Below are 20,676 nucleotides of genomic sequence, written 5' to 3'. Positions count from 1 at the left end.
CATTCTACTCTAAATATGCAAGCAACAACAAAAGTTATATGTTTTCAGTGTTTGCAATGGTTCTGTGTTTTTAGTGTGTTTGCAGTGTTTTCAATGCAGCAATCCAGTGATGATTATTTTCATCAGCTACTTAGATGATATTCGAAGTTAGCTATTTTGCACAAATGGTAGGATTTATGTCAGCATGGTATTTGGTCTTTGGTTAAAGAAAAAAATTTGAGGAGGTAAGAACTCATATCTTTTAAAAGACAAAGGATGTAACAATATGATCTATTGTTAGTCAACTGGGAACTGTTGAGAGAACGGGGAACGTTTTAAGGGGGGACACTTCCGGTTACAGGGTTGGGCTACCATGACTGCCCTGTCAGCTATAGACGTCTATTAGACGTCTGGTCTTGTATAGACCTAATTTAGACATTAAAATTGGTTTCGGTATAGGCCCTAAATAAATGTTAAAAACATGAACTATGATCATATTTCAAAATTTTAAAGTCTTAACCAGCTGTAGATTGTATAAATAATGTACAGATTTTGTTTGGATTTGTGTTTAACAAGAATATTGATCCGTACATGGTTATTTCTGTTACCTGATATAGACGTCTATTTTAGGTTATTTTATAGGCCTAAAATAGACGTCTAAATTACGTATACATATATACCTAAAATAGACGTCTAAATTAGGTCTATATATAGACCTAAAATAGACGACAAATTTAAATCCATTAAATATGAAATATTAAACCATAAACCAGCTGTAGGTTGCATAAATAATGAACAAAGGTTGCATTGCTTTGTTTTAAACAACCATTGATCTGGGTGAAGTATTATTTCTGAAACCTGTTCGACGTCTATATTAGGTCAATCTGTAAACCTCATTTAGACGTCTATATTAGGTCTACACATAGACTTAATTTAGACGTCTATTTTAGGTCTATAGAATAACCTAAAATAGATGTCTATTTTAGGTCTACACATAGACCTAAAATAGACGACAAAAATAATCATATGAAATATTAAACCCAAAACCATTCTGTAAGTTACAAAACCATTCACTTTGGATGAGCTTTGAGATGATGGCATGGCAAAGATGTAATTTCCTTTTTTTACCTATGTAGTGATTTGTGACTCCAGATTTAGCTCAAGGAGTGGCACGTGAAAAAGTAGGTGTTTATCTTCTGATGTCATTGAAATGTGCACCTAACTTTGTTTTGCGCTCAACAGGCCCTGGAACTCTAAGGCAAATCACTTCAAAAGTTAAAATTGTGTTGTGTCAGGTTAACAGCGGTTAATGGGTGAATTGTCAAATCAGACATCTTCTATTTCCCTTTCCCTTTTTCAGACTCCAAGCCTGGAGATAAGAGGAGCGTCTGTATTAAAAACTGACTGGACTCCACAAGGTACAGATTGATTTTTGATCTATTCTTGATTGTAGAAGTAATCACAACTGCCTTGCGTTATCTTTGGAAATGTATCTGTTATTGGTGGTTTGAATATACTTATGTATGCTTAGCTACTGTCGTGCATATGCAAAAAGTGTATGTTGTAATTGCAATCTTCAATATGGAACTTGCATTTATGACATGTCATTGTCTTGACTTTCACATTCTGGAAACCATGGCGGATGTCACAGTGCAAAATAAAACCCAGGTTTACCCAGTACATTTTCATCATTTGGATAGCAACTTGTAGAACAAGCAATTTTATCAGTCCTATTTTAAAATAACGTGATTGGATATGTACAACAGTCAAATTAATTTGCACCACATTCAAAGGCACAGACAGAATTTTTTTTTCAAACAGGGCAAAGTTTATCATTGGAGAATGGTTCATTTGAATCTTGCAGCTAACGTTTGCTTCATTCTTCAACAGCTAGGAAGTGAGTGTGAAACGTCCATGACAGAGAAAAGTAGACTTTTTTTTTGTAGGCATTAGTCATTTAAAGAGGTCATAGCTGCTGTAATTTAAGTGAGTATTTTATTTCTATTTCTCTTTATTCTCAGAGTTTCTGAAGGTCATCGTGGAGCCCCTTCTGGCAATCCCTGGGCTGAGGAGCCTCAACTCTCGTTCAGAATGTGACGTGGAGAGTAGACGGTGCCCATGACTGATCTGGAGACCTTTGACATGATGTCCAAGGAAATAAATGACAAACAGGATGCAAGACTAAATGATTAAGCTTAGAATTGGTTCGTCAAAATTTTGGATGCCCCCCCCCCTCACTCTTGATAGCTTACAAATGGAACCTGTAGTTCAGTTTGGTTTAATTGCTGTACTGTCAAGTTATTGACTTTTCAGTTAGTTTTTTGCTTGATTACCAAGAAAAAAAGTCCTCAATTCAATTTTGTCTACTCTTAATTCCACTCTTCTGAGACACTGTTCATAATTCCTTGTATACAGATTGCAACGCAGTCTTGTGTTAGGAGGCCGCTGATTTGAAGACCTGCATGTTTCCAAGACCATGGACAGATATGATTAGTTTGACATCTGTACTGTAGATTAAAAAAAGACAACAGTGAAGGCTTACGATGTGGTGGCTGCGCTCAATGTTAAGACAAGTCAAGTCAAGTTTATTTGTGTAGCCCTAAATCACAAGCAGTCTCAAAGAGCTTCACATAGACAAACAATTGACAATTATTCTAAAAGCATCTCCTGATCTTAAGCCCCCAAAAGGGCAAGGAAAAACTCAAAAAAACCCTACCAGGGGAAAAATGAGAAACCTTGAGACGGGACCACAGATGGAAGGATCCCCCTTTCAGGATCACCAGGCTGCAATGGATGCAGAGAGGGCACATAAAATACGTAATATGAAAATCAATCAAAAAGTGAATGTCGAAGTCAAAGCGAAGAGCTGCCGGAGGCGCCCTCGATTGTCCTGGCAGTGTCTTCGAGGAGGGTAAGCTGCAGTTCCTTCATCCTGAATTGGTCCACGAGAACCAGATAGCCGCTGTCAGCTTGGGTGTCACCTAACCACCTCCCCTGCCGGGGAGGGGTGGGGGGATGGGGAAAGGAAGCGAAAACAAACTCCAGACGAATCGGCCACTACAGGTTGATTAAAGGCCATATCATAGAAATGTGTCTTTAAACGTGTCTTAAATGTTTCTGAGGTAGCAGTTCTAATATCCATTGGTAGGGCATTCCAAAGCTCTGTAGCCCGAATAGAAAATGCTCTAGACCCTGCAGACATTTTCTTGGCCCTCGGTGTCACGAATAGACTAGCGTTTTGCGAACGAAAGTTACGAGACGGAACATAAGGAACAACTAGGTCGACGAGATATGAAGGTGCTAAGCCATGCAATGATTTATAGGTCAATAGAAGAACCTTGTCGTCACATCTTAAAAAGACCGGGAGTCAATGTAAGTTAGCTAATATTGGGGTAATGTGATCAAATTTTCTTGTCCGTGAGAGCAACCTTGCAGCAGCATTTTGTACTAACTGTAGACTTTTGATGCTGGACTTAGGAAGACCAGAGAATAATGCATTACAGTAGTCCAGGTGCGACGTGATGAACGCTTGTATAATAGTTTCCGCATCACCGGTCGAGAGGATCGGACGAATCTTAGCAATATTACGAAGGTGAAAAAATGCAATTCTGGTTAAATTCTTAATGTGCTTTTGAAAGGAGAGCGTTTGGTCAAATATTACCCCGAAATTAGTTACAGTATCGCTCTGAGTGATAGTACGGTTATCTATAGTTATAGTGGTTTCCTTAAATAAGTGTTGATAACGAGCTGGACCAATTATCAACATCTCAGTTTTATCTGGATTAAGATGAAGGAAGTTGAGAGACATCCATTGCTTGATCTCCGCAAGACACTCCTCAAGATTACAACAGTCCCGCGGATCTGTCATCGATAATGGCATATATAACTGGGTGTCATCCTCGTAACATTGAAAACTCATATTATATTTACGTATTATGTCCCCAAGCGGAATCACATAAATATTAAATAGAATTGGTCCGAGTACCAATCCCTTTGGGACACCACACATAACATTGTAGAGCTCAGAGGACGTATTGCCATGGACCACTCGGTGCGTCCTGTCTGATAGGAATAGAACCAGCCTAGTGCTGACCCTGAAATACCAACACAACTTTTAAGACGATCTAATAAAATATCGAAGTCTACAGTGTCGAAGTCAGCACTAAGATCGAGTAGTAACAATACCGATGAAGTGTTTGAATCCATACCTATGAGGAGATCATTGGTCACTTTAGCAAGTGCTGTCTCAGTGGAATGATTAGCTCTAAAACCAGACTGAAAGGATTCATATCGATTATTGGCGACCATGTAATCAATAAGCTGCTGCACTACTACTTTTTCAAGAAGTTTTGCTATGAATGGGAGGTTCTAAACTAGCCTATAATTACTGAGACAGTCCGGTTTAGGTTTGGTCTCTTAAGTAACGGTTTAATGATAGCGGTTTTAAAGGCTGTTGGTACTATTCGAGAGGAGACAGACAGATTAATTATATTTAAGACGGACGGTTCTAAAATTTGAAATACTTCTTTAAATAGTTTGGAAGCGGATCGAGTAAACTTGTTGTTTGTTAGGCAATTGTGTAAGTCTTTCAAGGGACCCGCTTTTAAAATTTGAGAGGGTTATTGCATGATCGTCAGCGCCGGTAATCAGCGGTCTCGACTGAGCGATTGGAATGGTCATCTTGATCTCTTCCCTAACGAATTCAATCTTTCGAGCGAAAAATTTCATGAACTCGTCAGCTGAGTGAAGGAGCTATAGAGGGTCGGCTGGTGTAGTGTTAGCTTTGCCACTGTATCAAATAGGTATTTACGATTTTTTTATTATATGGTTAAACGCCATTTGCGCTCATGCTTTCTACATAATTGCTTAAGCGTACGTGTTTCATCTGTGAACCACAGAGTAGGCAATCTACGGCGAGTTTTCAGACGTAGCGGTGCCACAGAGTCGATGGCATTTAACTATGTCGCATTGAATTCATTTGCAAGATTATCAATAGAGCCGATATATGCGGGAAATATGGCAGTTGCCGATGACAGTAACTCAGATAGCGCAGTTGCAGTCATGGAGTTAATATTACGGCTGCTATAATTCTGATTGCTCTCTTGTCTTTGACAAAGAACTAACATTTCAAATTTTATTAAGTAATGATCAGACAAAACAGTAGTGTATGGCAGTACTGTTATATTTGAGGTTGCCAGTCAACCAATCAATGTTGACATTTTTTTTCTGTTGTAGACTCTACACAAATGACAATGACAAAGTTCAATATGCGTGCTCGTGTGACTCGTGCAGAGGACCCTCAGGAAGACTGCTCTAACAGCGCTGGTAAATAAAAAATAAATTGTCTGCTCGTTCCTGTGCGATTGCTTCATGTTCGAAATGTGCGACTCACATGAGATGCATCAAGGAAAAACTATTTTACAGGTAGTCGTGTTTTTTTCCCCGTATTCATTTTTCTTTAACATAGTCATCCCAAGGTCTACAATGGGTGGTGCCTGGTGTACATTGAGTTCATCTTTGTAGAAGCTGTTGGCGACACGCACAGAGGCCACGGATGATGAAATAAGGACCGCAATGGCTTTAAAATTAAAACGGGCTCCAGCGCTGAGTAGCAAAGGGGGCTATCAAAGGCCCACAAGAGACTGATGTTTATATTGTTGTTTCGCCGAGCTGATTGTTTTGTTTGATATGTCCTACATATAATATGTATACATTTATATTGTAACGTAGTAGTTTTGTCTATTAAATAGCCCCCATTTTTTAATACTGTGTCTATTTTTACATTTTCGATGGTGCACTGGGTAGCATGTCCACCTCACAAATAGGAGGGTGTGGGTTCGATTCCTACTCCGGCCCTCCCAGTGTGGAGTTTGCATGTTCTCCCTGTGTCCGCGTGGGTTTTCTCCGGGCACTCCGGTTTCCTCCCACATCCCAAAAACATGCTTGACAGACCGATTGAGCACTCCAAATTGTCCCTAGGTGTGAGTGCGGATGGTTCTTTGTCTCTGTGTGCCCTGCGATTGGCCGGCAACCGGTTCAGGGTGTCCCTCGCCTACTGCCCGATGACCGCTGGGATAGGCTCCAGCACGCCCGCGACCCCCGTGGGGACAAAGCGGTACAGAAAATGGATGGATGGATGGATTTAAAAACATTGCACTTTATATTTGTCATGGTTGGATAATGCTTGAAAAAATGTTTTTATTTAGGTTCAATTCTCGTTTTGGTTAATTTTAACATCAAAAGGTGTATTTATATCGGCAGGTAACATAAGTATGACTGTTACTGAAACCTATTTCTATATTAAAAAATGTAAACTTTCACACCCTGGACCATCACGAATCAAATGCATTTTCACAGCATCCTGGAACTACACAAAGGTAAGGATCACTGTTTAATGTATTGAAGAGAACCCCAATGTTGAATAGATGTCTAAATGTTCAAATGATCACTAGCTGTTAGCGCGATTAGCGCTAATCGCGCTAATAGCTATTAGCCATCATTCGAATGTCTACTCAATAAACGTCTTAAAAAAACGTTCACATTTAGACGTCTAATAGACGTCTGTCCCGAAGACGTCTAAAAGACGTCTAATAGTCGTCTATGCCATAGACGTCTATAGCTAGACGTCTAATAGACGTCTAATAGACGTCTGTGCTATCGACGTCTATAGCATAGCGTATATATTTGTTACACTTTTAGACCATTTTTAGACGTATTTTAGCCGAGACGTCTGGTTAGCATATAGACGTCTAATAGACGTCTATTAGACGTCAAAATGCTCGCAAGGATACTTTAAACATTTAACACATCGTGCTCCCCAAGAATAATACAACACCTTCGAAGCCATTCATCTGATACAACTACTCAAAATACACCCACAAGAAGTCAAAACAGAGCGCACAGCTCTAAAATCAGCAGAAAGACTGACGCTAATGCTAAGAAAATGAGGGCCTCATAGACACGCAATGATATGAAAGTGAAATACAGTATTATTTTGTGTCATCTCAAGTTTATCACTTTAAAACTCTGTCGTTTCCATAGATTGAAGGAACTGAACTATAAACGTAACTTAAGTGTTTTGGCGAATCCCTTTCTATATGACAAAAGATTTCTGAAACACTTGTCCTTGAACAAGCAGGACTTTGCCCTCAGATGTGGGAACACTGCTTGAAAAATGAAATTTAACCAGGCACTTCTTTGAGGTTCTAATGCTGGGGTTAGTGCAGGTATGGGCAAACTACGGCCCGCGGGCCACATCCGGCCCATGGGACCGTTTAATCCGGCCCGCCAACCCTAAATAAATTGTATTATTACACATTTTTTTGAGGTCATTTTGCCTGCAATGACTGCGTTTCCCCAGTAGACGGGGAACCACTCGCCTGCGCATTTACTACCGGAAGCCGTGTTAGAAAGCTCGTTGCACGCTCACAAGTGCGTGTACGTACTCAGTAGTACGGAAATGGCGCACTCGTGCTCTATTTGTATCAGTGCCGAATTTAGAGCGTGGGCTGTGACGACAGCATTCTTGTAATTTGCGCGCCGAGCTTTCGGATACAGTTTTACGCTAAAGCCACCCACAAACCTTCCCCTGGAAACCTTCCATTAAAAAGAGTCGCCCAAGGAAAAGCAAGGTGGACACTGAGTGCCGAGTGTTTAAAAAGTGCAGGAAATGGGGTCAAAATACAAAAAGTCCTGCCTAGCTACAAAAACAGATATGCTCAAACCTCATTGAATAAAGTACATAAGCAGATATATATATATATAGATGTATATTCACATGTTAAATAAATAAAACATTTTAAGCATATAATTATACCTACACACCAAATCAATAAAGAAGACATAACTAGACATTTTTCATAAATGGTGATGAGAAAGGTTTTTATAACTTTATGATCTGATATATTTCTGAGCACATTGAAATAACAAATGACTTTTGATATATTGCCTAAATAGCTTAATGACCCTTAAGGAACTGTGTAATGCATGCCTGATGTTTTTTCTCTGAATCATGGACACGACCAGAGTCGTCTTGACCGTTCAGTACTTGATTGTATCTTGTGTTTTGACTAATGCTAGACGCCAGTTTTTGATTACTACTGAACGCTCTGCACAGAGGGAAATAGTTTGCCTAACAAAGAAAAGATACGGTTGGAAGCATGATTAAACTAAGAATAAGCAAAGACATGATGTATCAAAAGAACAGCAATAGATTAATGATGTCAGCCAAAAGCTAACATAATTTCGTACAAAATGACAAAATTAAAAGAATCCAGCAGTACGACAGTCTATGTCCAAGATTGGAGAAGAATGTTCACAGGAAGGTCACGTGGAGATAAAACCGGCAGGTGCCAGAAGGAGCCACCCAAAGACTCGGCCAAAGATGATCGCCAAGGCCGAAAGACGGGATGGAAGACAACAGCCCCCCCTCCACACACACACACCAACAGAACCTCCACACCGAATTGCCCATAATCAGCACCACTCCCATGCAAGCAGACTCTCCTTCGAACTTGCCCCACCCCGAAAACTCATCACCCATCAATCTCGGCCCACAATGTGCTACTGAATATAAAACTGATCTAACAACCTTGGACTTTGCCTTTTCTGAATGGAGACTTTCCGCTCTTGAAGGGCCCAGCGCTGTATTGCACTTTCCTGAAAACAGAGCTTTTTGAACAAGAATTGTGATTGAACTCAACCAATCTGTCTAAGTCTAATTTCTGCTTCAGTGTCTTTGCATTTTCCTAAATCTGAAGAAATCAAACGAGCACGCAGTGAGTAAATTGGATAACAGGTGATTGGCAAAGGCTTTTGCCGTGAGGCGCAGATAACGCGCTCCCTAAATTGTGGACAGAATCCAGCAAAAGAGTGGCCAATTTGGCTCGACATACGCGACGTGACATTCAGCCACATGAACATCAACATCAACCCGTCACAGATCTAGGTACACGGACCAACACCTCGGATCTCTCCTAAGAATTGCCACAACAAATTTTACTCCAGACTATGACACACTAGCAAAAAAAGGGAGACCAACAACACTGTTCCCACTGAAAATGAAGGGGAGGCTTTCAAGTTTGTTGTAAGAAAATGCATTTTGAATATGATCTGTACAAATAGCAGGGATTGAAACTAGCGACCATTCTCATTTTCAAACAAGGCAGGATACTCAAGGACATTGATGCACCACCTGTTTGTGACTAATCTTAACCTGTAAAGTTCTTAAGGCTTACTTTAAGGAAGTGTTTCCCGTTTCCTCACCTCTGTTACCAGGTGTTTGTGAGTTAAAACTCTGCTCTGATTTTCAGATACCCCTCACCGTGTTGCCGTTTTGATTACTTCATTTGGATGTATGCTTTCACCGATTCTTCAAGATGAAATATTTGGTCAGAATGTTTGCCGTTTGATGTGATCTCACAAGATAATCATCTTTCATTAATCTGACCTGCAGGCACTGAAGTGATGGAGACTGTTATTCATAATAACAGTGTCGTATTTTATGAGAATCACTGATAGCAGTTTTTTAGGGACTTTTTTTTTTTTTAAATGCTGTTAATAAATGCATTTGTTTTCAAATAACTTTTTTGAATACCCATGCTTTACTACCTACTCAAGGCCAAAACCTTTTATGCAATGACCTTTACAGGTCGTTTATATTACTTCACACAAACACTACATCCATCTGCTCCTGGTTCGGCCCCCGGTCTAAATTTAGAACCCAATTCGGCCCGCAAGTCAAAAAGTTTGCCCACCCCTGGGTTAGTGCAATGAGTTGTGTGACTTGATGCATACAACAACGGAACATTTTGATCGCTCCACTTCGGTATCCTTGAGTTGTTTGGACTATAAAGGTTTCCGAGTAATAAAGTTGGCGTATTTGCGAAACCGTTTGTCCAAACCCATTACCTTGTTTGGTGATCCCGCCTCAAAGGATGTGACGCAATAGATAAAAATACCCCCCCTCACAGTTCATAAAAGAATCTCTGCAACACCTAGAGACACCTTTACACTTTTCTACAATCTTGGGGACTCCAAGTGCACAATAAAATGAATATAAAAGCAAAAAATGTGGATTTTCCATGATAAGTCTCAAAAAAGAAAAGAAAAGAAAAGAGACATTTACAGCAGAAATGGTTGGCAGGTGGGTGGATGGAAGGATAGATAAATGGGCGGGTGAATGGATGGATGGGAGGATGGATTGATTAGATGGATGAACAGACTAGAGCAGGGTTCTCAAACTCATGTGGGGACTGCTTGAAATAGAATCTGGGCATGTCTGGGTTGCATTAAGTATCAACGAACAGGCTCAAGTATTTAAAAATGAATACTTTTTCACAATCACTTTTCCAGTTAACACAATCTTTAAGTTATTCTTTTATTTGTCCCACATGAGAAAATATCAGTATACAGCAGCTATAATTTAAGAAAATGAAAAAGAACAAACAGTTCAGAACAATAACAGTTCTTCAGAAGGTGGGGTGACCTACACCTCTCTCATCCTCCTGGAATTTTGCATACTCTACAACAGGGGTGTCAAACTCATTTTTGTTGCGCGCCGCATTGTCGTCAGTTGCCTTCGGAGGGCCATCATGACTGTCAACCCAAATAAATGTATGAACGCCTCATATTATATACGGTATGGACGACACAACAAATCGATAAATAACAAATTTTCAAATCTGAAACAAGTAAAAAATATTCTAATATTTTGAAAAGATAAATGGTTAAAAAAATGCTAGCAATATCTATTTTTCAAAAGTGAAGACAATTTGCAATTTTAAGCACTGACATGAATTTGATATGTCTTCGTGGGCCACATAAAAGGATGTGGCGGGCCATATCTGGCCCCCGGGCCTTGAGTTTGACACCTAGGCTCTACAGCACGTCTAGTTGAGTAATAACATCTGATTTCTTGACCAACACAAGAAATCTAGTCATTCAAGACATGTTGGTGTCTAGCTATTTCTAATGAGTGCTGGTCCAGCTTGATGGACAGGAATGGTTCAGGACACGAGGCCAACTCAGATTTTCCAAGTTTTATTAAAATTTCAATTTGTGTAATTTGCTTTCAGCGACAGCAGAGCAGCCTTTAGCCTCTTTTCGTGTTATCATGTAGCACACCCTAATCACTGTGGACTGCCGGTATTATTTTTGAAGGTAGTCGATTAATGTTTCTGCTTTGAGGTTGAAAACCTTAAAAAAAATTAAGGGAAAAAAAATGGGAATTTTTCAACTAACTTTTTAAATAAGGATGGGTTTAACCCAAGATGCTCCATCTGAAGTAGAAATTGCCATATCACGAATAACACATTTTCTTTACTTTTACTTTTTAACTTAAATGTAGAAAGGTTTTGAAATAACCTTGGCATTTCTAAACACTTATTTGAATGTATTGAAAATCAAACATAACTCACCAACATCCCTGCACTTCTCCCGCTGCACTGAATGAGTGTGCACACACCTGTTTTTATCTTGCCTGCCACCACACCTGTTCTAATTAGGCCAATTTTGGCAATTTCATGGGAGTATTGTGAACCAACTCTTATGTTGGAGCTCCATTTTATGCCAAATAAACATAAGAAGGAAAATGACTAAAGTGAAAGAGGTGATGAAAAGATATTTTTTAGCTTTTCCGCCTTTGGCAACACAGTTAGGGTGCCCCTATGCTCAACACCAACCAAAAAGCATTTTCACCTCTGTTTTTCTGGAAATTGGCCGTTCTTATCACCAAGCTTCGACTCCACCGCAAAAGACATAACTGGGACTAGGTGATGGGATATCTTTTCCTTCTGCTTGGTTTCACTTCAACTACATTTCGCTGAAAAAGTCAGAAGCCAGAGCTATGGTAGACCATTAATGATTGAAACAATGACAGAAATGACAGCAAAAACGTGTGGGCCTCATATTGAACTTTGATGTCAACTAGGAGGCTGCAAAATATCACCATGCATATGGCCTCCAGGCTGCAAATGGGGGACTACTCCTCTGGAGCAAAGACAATATTAAAGTGCTGATTGAGGTGTCTTAATGAAATTTACTTGTTTTAACAAAAACACAAATCCAGTGAATGTTTATTTATCTTTAAGGGACATGGTGGAGAAAAGAGACAAGTGAGTCACATTTAATATTAACAAAGAAAAATACAGAAAAACTGACTTCATTTTGCATATGAAAAGCCATTAAAATGCTGAGTCAGTGTCTACCATACATATGATAGTTAAAACCAGGGCTGTGGATTCGGTCGGATTTATGCACCGAGTCCGAGTCCGGCTGTCCATTTTTTCTGTTAATTCGTGACTGCTTAGTCTTTATTCAAGGCTAATTTTGATCAAAATCTAAATAATGATATAAGCTGGATGACATAATCGTCCTTGACATTGGTACATAATGTAAACATTAGCCTAAGTGCAACTCAACGTGGCCGCATTGATCGTAAGCAGGGCTGAGGACAGTATTCCTACGCGCATTCTCAGCAGCATGATGAAAATAAAATTGAACGTATTTTTTTTATTGTCGGACTCAGTGGACTCGGTCAAAATCAGCACCGAGTCCGAGTCCGGCAAAAATGACCGAGTCCGACCGAGTCCGAGTCCCCGAGTCCGAGTCCACATCCCTGGTTAAAACCGTCCAATCTGTAAAAATTAGCAATTACAAATGACATATTGGTAACCAAAAAACAAGACCCACTGAAACATTTACAACACACATATTCAGTAGTCATTAGATTCGTAATCTGTTGAAACCCATTATTGCCATCTGGTTGAAGAATCGCAGCAGCTAATCGTAACTCCAGACAATCAAGCAGTTGATGATGGCTGTGAAGACAAAATGGTCATAGGACAGTCCACATCCATTTCTATTGAGGATAACCTGAGAGAAACATCTTCAGTAGTTTTAGTCATTGGCCTAACCCAGTGCTTCCCAAATAGTGGGGCACGCCCCCTTGGGGGGGTGTCGGGGTTTTCCAGGTTATCTTTATCGTAGGATTATGTTGGAATGCAACAGGTAATAAATACCTTACCTTGTCCTCCTTATCATAAGGTCGTAAAACATCCCCTGACATGTTTAGACTAGAGGACAAGGGCTTTCTAACCAGCCTACCCATACCCCCACTCTGTTTCTCTTAATAAATATCCACTTGCAGGAAGGAGGCTTCAGACTTCATTCCTTGAACGAGTGAACTCTCCACCTGCAGGTGTCTAAAAGGACTTGCTTGTCTCCCGTGTGGTTCTTGCAAAATATTGTTTGAGTGAGCAAATCTCTAACATTTTGGTGCCGAAACCCGGGATCCCTCATACCCGCTATCTGGCTGACAAAGGAGGACGTGCTGCATTGTCGACAAGCCAGCGTCCATTAGGAGGACCTGGAGAAGAAAGTCCTGGGAAAAGAATTCTTCGCTGGGCCAGCATCTTAGGTCTGCCTTCGTCTGACAGAGGTGGATTGACGGGACCCGACAGTGCAACGAACCAGGGGACAAGTAAGTTAAAGGCCTGAAGTTGTGTGCACGAGAGATACAGCTTTGGTTTATCCGAGCTATGAGATACGGCTTTGGTTTATCTGAGCTATGAGATACGGCTTTGGTTTGTCCGAGCTATGAGATACGGCTTTGGTTTGTCCGAGCTATGAGATACGGCTTTGGTTTTGTCCGAGCTATGAGATACGGCTTTGGTTTGTCCGAGCTATGAGGCCTAAAAAAAAAAAGCACTGGAGTTTGTGTGATTGAGAGTGTGACTGGTAGGATAAATTGACTAAATAGCAGTTCTAGCATTGATCCACAGCAATAATACAGGCTAGTAATTTGTTGAAAGGTCAATTTAAACCTGCATTGAAGATCCTCAAAGAAATAAATAAGTAATAATAATAATAATAATAATAATATTTTTGAGAAAAAGAAATTTTATAACCTGAAACTACTAGAATTAAGATGGGAAATAAAAACGGTAAATCTCTACCTCTTGACGGAGATGAGAAGTACATGGCGAGTAGATTTCTTAATTGTATGCAATATATGCCGAAGTGGAAGAAAAAGTATGGAGTAGAAGGGAAGTTGAGAGTTGAAGTGTGGAAGATAGTAGTTGATGTTTTAGAAGAGAGTGTGGATAGAAAGAAAAATGGACTGAAAAAGAAAAGAAAAGAGAGAGAATTGGATTGTGCTAAAATGTGGTTAAAAGCTTCACAAGAGAGAAGAGAACAAATCCAAAAGACAAAAGATAGAAAGTTGAAAAGTGATGAAGCCGCCATTCAATTGAGATTTGAAAAAGAATTCTGGGTACATAGTGGCATCCCATTCAATGATGCAGATGAGAGTGCTTATCAGCAACATCTTAAAATTGCGCTCTTCACTGGTTTCCCCCCTGACTTGGGCAGTTGGGTGAGGAAACACTTGGTGGAAGCGGACACTGCTTGGTTTACAAAAAACATGCAGTGGCCCAGAGACGCTGACAAAGGGATTGAGAAAGGCAAAAGTTCTGATGTATTTCATCTAGATGATGATAATGATCTAAATGAAGATACAACGATCTTCTACCAAAGTTCCCAAAGGGGCAGAGAAAGAGTTAGATACCAACAAGATCGCAAGCCACCATTCAAATCAAAACCCCCATCAGATTCAGACAACTGTTGGAACTGTGGGAGACGAGGACACTTTGCACGAGAGTGTCGTTTTGCAAAACAATAAATGGTCAAAGGGTGGAGGAAGGAGCAGAGGAAAAGCCAAATTTTTAGCATGACAAGCTTCCTCCTCTTTGACCGCTTATGCTCATACAGAGAAAGAAAGAATAGATGCCCATATGACAGCAAAACATGTCATTGTCAGATTATTAGAATTTTTTTTAGATTATTAGAAGTCCTGTCCATCCAAGAAGTATGACAATGCTGTATGTATGCCCAAATTACAAATGACTAGAGATCAAATTGTGTTACACTAAAGTTTAAATATGCAAATCAAGTGGTAAAGAAATACGACTTGCTTCTAGACGATATATAAATAAAATTAGAATGTGCTGTCCTCGTGTGCATGGGAGGGACCAGCTCAAGATCGACCACAGGAAATGGCCAGCCTGTGACGAATCATTGGTACTGGGACCTACCTTCCGCACACGAGAGCTGTGCATGTGTGTGCGTATGTGTTAAAGTTAAAGTCCCAAATTGATAAAGATTGGCTAAACCTTTAGTATAAAGAAATTTGCTAGACTGTTGTCTATTCAATTTACACCGCAGAACAGAAACAATTTTGACAGATAAAAATGAGAGGAAAAGAGAGAAATCTGTTTGCGAGCAGAAACTAATCCACACTAGTGCATGTTAAGTGTCGAGCTCACATGAGAAATTCGATGAAGAAAAAAAAAAAACGACAGAACATGCTTTCAGGAATTGGAAGAAGTTAAATTGTGAATTTAAGATTTTGCAATGCTACATCTAATAGGAATAATTGATTGGTTGTGTTATAAGATTATACTAAATTCTAAATGCAAGCTAAATCTGAGAGATTGAGTTCTTCAAATTTAAAAACAAAGAAAAAAATTCAGATTAATTTGCCAGTTGTTTGTTTTAGTTAAGTTTTTTTTGGACTGGTGGATTGTTCTACCAGGAAACCTGAGTTGAAAACGATATATGAATGTTGTGTGGTGAGCTTGGATGAATTGGGACCAATGTGATAGTATGACTCCTTTTTGGAGACTGTGTGAGATGCATATGATGAGCATTGATGAATGATTGCCTGAATGAGAGGTTGAATGGTTGAAGTCGTTGGCGACTACTATAGAAAATTAGTAGAGCGACTTTGATGAAAGAGTGATTTTGAGCAGGTTGAATGTTAGAAAGAAACACGTAGCTTTTGAATTGATAATTAACTAGAGAAAAAAAACTGGAGAACCAGTAACACATGTAGAAGATGTGTGAACTGAGAAATTGAGAAGCGTTTTGAAAAGAAAGTCAAATTAAATGATGATGGAATCGTATGTAGTAAAGAACGCATTCTCCCAAAAAGTTTGTCAAGGTGTGAGGCATGGGCGTTGCCAAGCCTCAAAAGGAGGGAGTGAGTAGGACAGATAGTGGAAGATAGTAATAATACAACACTTTATGACAATGAATTTTCGAATACATTTGGTGTTATACTGTGGTAAATTTTTTGTTCTGGTGTAGATAGGTTAGCAACACGAGAGATTTAGAGGTTCAAAAGAAAGACAGTTAAAAGAAAACATTTTTGATTTGGACAATTGCAGGCTAACAGGAACATGAGAACGATAAGAACTACGAGGTGGGATCCAATTTCATTGGGGAGATTGAGAATTCACAGCACCATTCTCTAAGTCACATTTTTGAGCAAGCATGACAATAACATGTGAGAGGTCAAGACATACAGATCAGGGCTTGATGTGGAACGCAGACCTCGATGAGTTGATTTTCAATAATGATACTGAAGACAACATACTGTCCGATTAAATTGGAACTATAGATAAAATGTAGCTCAAAAATAGGATGAGTTGCAGGATTTACGATATAAAAACGAGACCGCTGTTATTAAAAGAATTTGAAGTTTGATAAACAAACGTTACCAGCAAATTGATGGAAGCAGCTACATTTGGAGATAGTCTTACAAGTTTGATGTCCCAGCCTGTCATTCCCAGTGTCAGGGTCCCTGAAACCCAATCTGAGACTTCGCCTGCAGCCGTGAACAACTACAAAATGGTGCCTGGCTCTGAAGCACCTTTGACCTTTGGCGAAGGACAAGAAAAGACTGCTGTTGTGCTTGGAGGGGGACAAGTACACTCCGGAGGAAATACAACATCCTCGGGGACGGAAAAGACAGTGAAAAGCGGAGGAACTCACAATGATGAAAATTGACTCATTTAAACAATGGACTCATTCAAGAGTGATGGATGGGGTTGCTCTGAAGAAACAACAAAAGAACACCAACTTGAGAGGGTGAAGTGCAGCAAAAAGATATGGACTTGGAGTGTCCGACAACCAAATTGCACTCCTTGCTACGGCGTTACCAAATTTGGTGAAGCTTGGTTCAAAGTGGAAGGGAGGTTCATTGTGCACTGAGTTTGACAGAACTGAGGAGATTTGATAAATAAATAAAAGAATTTGGAAAATACGTAGGGCTACAGAGAAAAGCATTATAATCAGAGATTGAACGGATTTGGATAAAACAAATAGGCTAAAACGGTAGGAAACAAGAGCAAGATCTGATATTTTGGCTCATCAAGCTTAAGACGTAGAGGTCGAGTTATATAAATTTTAGAACAGGACATTTGGCAGTCAGGAGGAAGCTAGGTTGCTCAATGTACCTACTCAATACAATAGTAAGGTTTTTTTGTACCACAGTGGCGGTTGGATGGTCAGAAAGTTAGGTACGTTCAATTTTTGACATTCACACAATCATGCATAGGAGTCACAAGGCGACAGTTAACAAGACAATGACTGCAATAGGGGCCACCTACGACTGCACCGACATGAAAAAGTAGAAGCGAGAGAGCAGAGTATGGGATTATATGCTAAAACGTCTGCTATACAGTTACCGATAGGAGATTCTATCAAAAGAAGCTACATGAGAGATGGATTAGAATCCCTTTGTTTGTGTGTGAGTGTGTGTGCGCACACCCTGTGTGGGTGCGAGCGTGTGAGGAGAAAGAAGGCATGGGTAAGACAATCTCTTTTAAGCCAGGAGGCAATAAATGGGAACGCCCCTGTCATAAATAGTTTTTGGTTAAAGGGAATCATTAGGAGGTGTTCAAACTCTTCCCGCAAACACCCCCATTTGCCAGTTAAATGGGCACGACAATTGACTACGAGAGTTGCAAACAACAGATGAAGAGCAGTCCTTGGCAGATTATATGATCAGGACGCTCAAACTGTGTCAAAGACAAATTTACTGCTGCTTGATCTTTCCTCCTCACAGGTCGACAACCCCATCAATCCAGGAGACTGGGTCTACATCAAGGTCATCAAAAGAAGGAACTGGGCCAGCCACGACGGGAGGGACCATTCCAAGTCTTGCTGCCTACACATGTTACATCCAAGGTAGCAGGACCCACAAATGCATTAACGACGACTGCTCTCCAGGAGGAAACTGGATGGGAGCTTTGGACATCACCGCTGTGTGCCAGGATGAGAGAGCCGTTTTCAAGGTGTAAGGGCTCTACTATCAACATGGCTGCACCATCGGACGATGCTGCCTGCCAACTGGACACGAGTGTGTGCGCCAGTGTGTGTGACAGACCTCACCTACAGACTAGAACATCATTAGCTGACGAAAACACGAGCACATATACAACTTCTTAGACGTGACAGATGTGATAATGATAATGAGACGTGGATTGCGTAGATGCTGTTCTGTTGAGCATGTTTTACGGAAACTTGTTGATTTGACCATCAAATATGCTTCGCAAGTGATGGATACGCTGATGTACTGTTTCTTTGTTTTTCTTTTTATTTTTTATTGATAGCATTCTGGTCGCCTAAGGCAAAGGGACCGTGTAAGAATTTTCCTGCTAATAACATCTGGCCAGCAGGTTTTTCGCTTACACAATGAGTTTGATCTGGGGTATTGAGGTAATGCCTCATCTTCACTGGAAAGTGTTGCTATCATTGTTTGTTGTTTTTATTTTTACTATTCTACTTTCTTCATTATACGTATATATGTGTTTTTTTCTTACTTGTCTTTGTTGTTTGGGGTAGCATAATCATATGATAAAACAGGAGGGAGATGTTGGGGTTTTCCAGGTTATCTTTATCGTAGGATTATGTTGGAATGCAACAGGTAATAAATACCTTACCTTGTCCTCCTTATCACAAGGTCGTAAAACATCCCCTGACATGTTTAGACTAGAGGACAAGGGCTTTCTAGCCAGCCTACCCATACCCCCACTCTGTTTCTCTTAATAAATATCCACTTGCAGGAAGGAGGCTTCAGACTTCATTCCTTGAACGAGTGAACTCTCCACCTGCAGGTGTCTAAAAGGACTTGCTTGTCTCCCGTGTGGTTCTTGCAAAATATTGTTTGAGTGAGCAAATCTCTAACAGGGGGCGCGGTGCGATACCAAGGGGGGCGCGTGTGACACCAGGGAACGTGCTTTTCTTTTGGCTGTACTAGATTAAAGGGTAATTAGACATCCACTGCAGTAGGTGGGAGTGGCGGTATCACTGGAAGAGTACTCGCTCTACAGTGTAGAGCACACACAACACGCACACACAGCACAGCACAGAGCAGGCAATAAAAGGTGCAGTGGGACACCATGGAAAAATATTGAACAGGGTTGAAAAGAACGGCGGAGAGAGACGGAGATAAGAGAATTGAGAGTTACACGAAAGCTAAGACAAGGAAATATGACGAAGCGTATGTAGCGCTCGGCTTCAGCGTGACTATGATGGGAGACGAGGAAAGACCGTTGTGTTTACTGTGCCTTACAATGTTGCAGTCATTGCACCCCAATCACGCTGATAAGCTGCCAAAGGGTTTTCAGTGAAAACGGGCAGAATATTGCGAACAATCATCTCACTTTGTGAATGCTGCTTCAGTCAATCAGCAAGCACTGTAAGCATCATATAAAGCAGCGTACCAAATTGCTCAGTGCAAAAAAAAACACCATTGCAGAAGAGGTGATACTACCTCCAGCCGTGGTCTCCGTCATGTTGCCTCATTTTGATTAAAAAAACTGCACAAATGGTTTCATTCATTTTTTGTTTTGTAGGTTAAAATATTTTATTTATTGTGCTCCTGAATTAATATTGCTGATTACTTTGAATTTAATATTATTTATTGCTGTTATTTAATTTAATATTATGTATGTTGTTATTTTATTTTTTTCAGCATAAAATGGCAGTTGGTCAAGAATGTTTATAGTTTGAATAATTATAATTTATTTTTTAATTTCAGGCAAAGTGATGCACTTTGAATCTGTTCTGTTAGACCAGTAGTTCTTAACCGGGGGTGCTCGCACCCCCTAGGGGTGAGTGAATGCTTCCTAAGGGGTGCGAGGATACCCGGGGGGAAATTTACAATTTTTCAGGGATAATGGTCGGGTAACCGCAAAAAGTGAAAAATTCTGGAAATCAAGAAGTCATTGTGTTAATTGGCATTAGGGATAATGCTAATTAAGCCTTATAGCTATAAAGTAAACCAATTATTATTATAATAATAATTTAGGGTTAGGGTTAGGGGTGCGAGAACTGGTTGGTGAATTGAATGGGGTGCGAACAAGGAAAAAGGTTAAGAAACACTGTGTTAGACTAAAAAACAATGGTAATTATAAAGGTATTCTTCATTGTAAGTTGATCTTTCTTTTTTATTTATTTTTTGTTTTTCTTTAATGTTAATAACATGGGGGGGCGCGAAATGTTTCCTTCCCCCTGGGGGGGGGCATCACAGAAAATAAATGAGAAGCACTGGCCTAACCCTTTCTTTGGTTCATCAATGACAGTAATTAATGGCCTAAAAAACATTTCTGATAAACAAATGAAAATGTTGGTTGCAATTAGTGCCTAACTGAAGCATTGAAGATTGTCAGCTGTTTGTCAGCGTGTCCGTTTATAATAAACAATGGTTGCCACTAAAATTACTGATGCCACTAAGGTAACTGTCCTCCAGTGAGACCATCCACGGATTACACCTTCCTAAAATAAAAGACAGAAAAAAAGATTAATATCTAAATCAGTGCAGCAACATATTCATGATTACTACAGGTGTTA

At 40.0% G+C, this 20,676-nt stretch overlaps 1 protein-coding gene and 1 long non-coding RNA gene across 9 annotated transcripts in view; one reads left to right on the top strand and one right to left on the bottom strand.

Moving 5' to 3' along the window:
* The first annotated feature begins 1,869 nt into the window (after window positions 1-1,869).
* Window positions 1,870-9,588, top strand: LOC148400085 (uncharacterized). Of its 2 annotated transcripts, none has more exons than XR_015857530.1 (3): window positions 1,870-1,906; window positions 2,001-2,890; window positions 5,215-9,588. It is a non-coding gene; the product is annotated as an uncharacterized LOC148400085 (long non-coding RNA). The 2 variants fall into 2 exon arrangements; XR_015857529.1 differs by having other exon boundaries at window positions 2,001-5,304; window positions 5,447-9,588.
* Window positions 9,589-12,087: 2,499 nt separating this feature from the next.
* LOC148400084 (apoptosis regulator BAX) overlaps window positions 12,088-20,676 on the bottom strand; it is a 50,422-nt gene continuing 41,833 nt past the window's right edge. For all 7 annotated transcript variants that reach the window (XM_088371240.1, XM_088371244.1, XM_088371241.1 and 4 more), the window contains one exon: window positions 12,088-20,601. In XM_088371240.1, the coding sequence (XP_088227366.1) occupies window positions 20,503-20,601 (99 nt within the window). In that variant the 3' untranslated portion in view covers window positions 12,088-20,502. The remainder of the gene's footprint in view (window positions 20,602-20,676) is intronic.

Source organism: Syngnathus floridae, chromosome 3 (assembly GCF_059516105.1).
Source record: "Syngnathus floridae isolate MCC-2025c chromosome 3, RoL_Sflo_1.0, whole genome shotgun sequence".
NCBI lineage: Eukaryota > Metazoa > Chordata > Actinopteri > Syngnathiformes > Syngnathidae > Syngnathus > Syngnathus floridae.
This window is presented reverse-complemented; position numbering and strand designations above follow the sequence as displayed.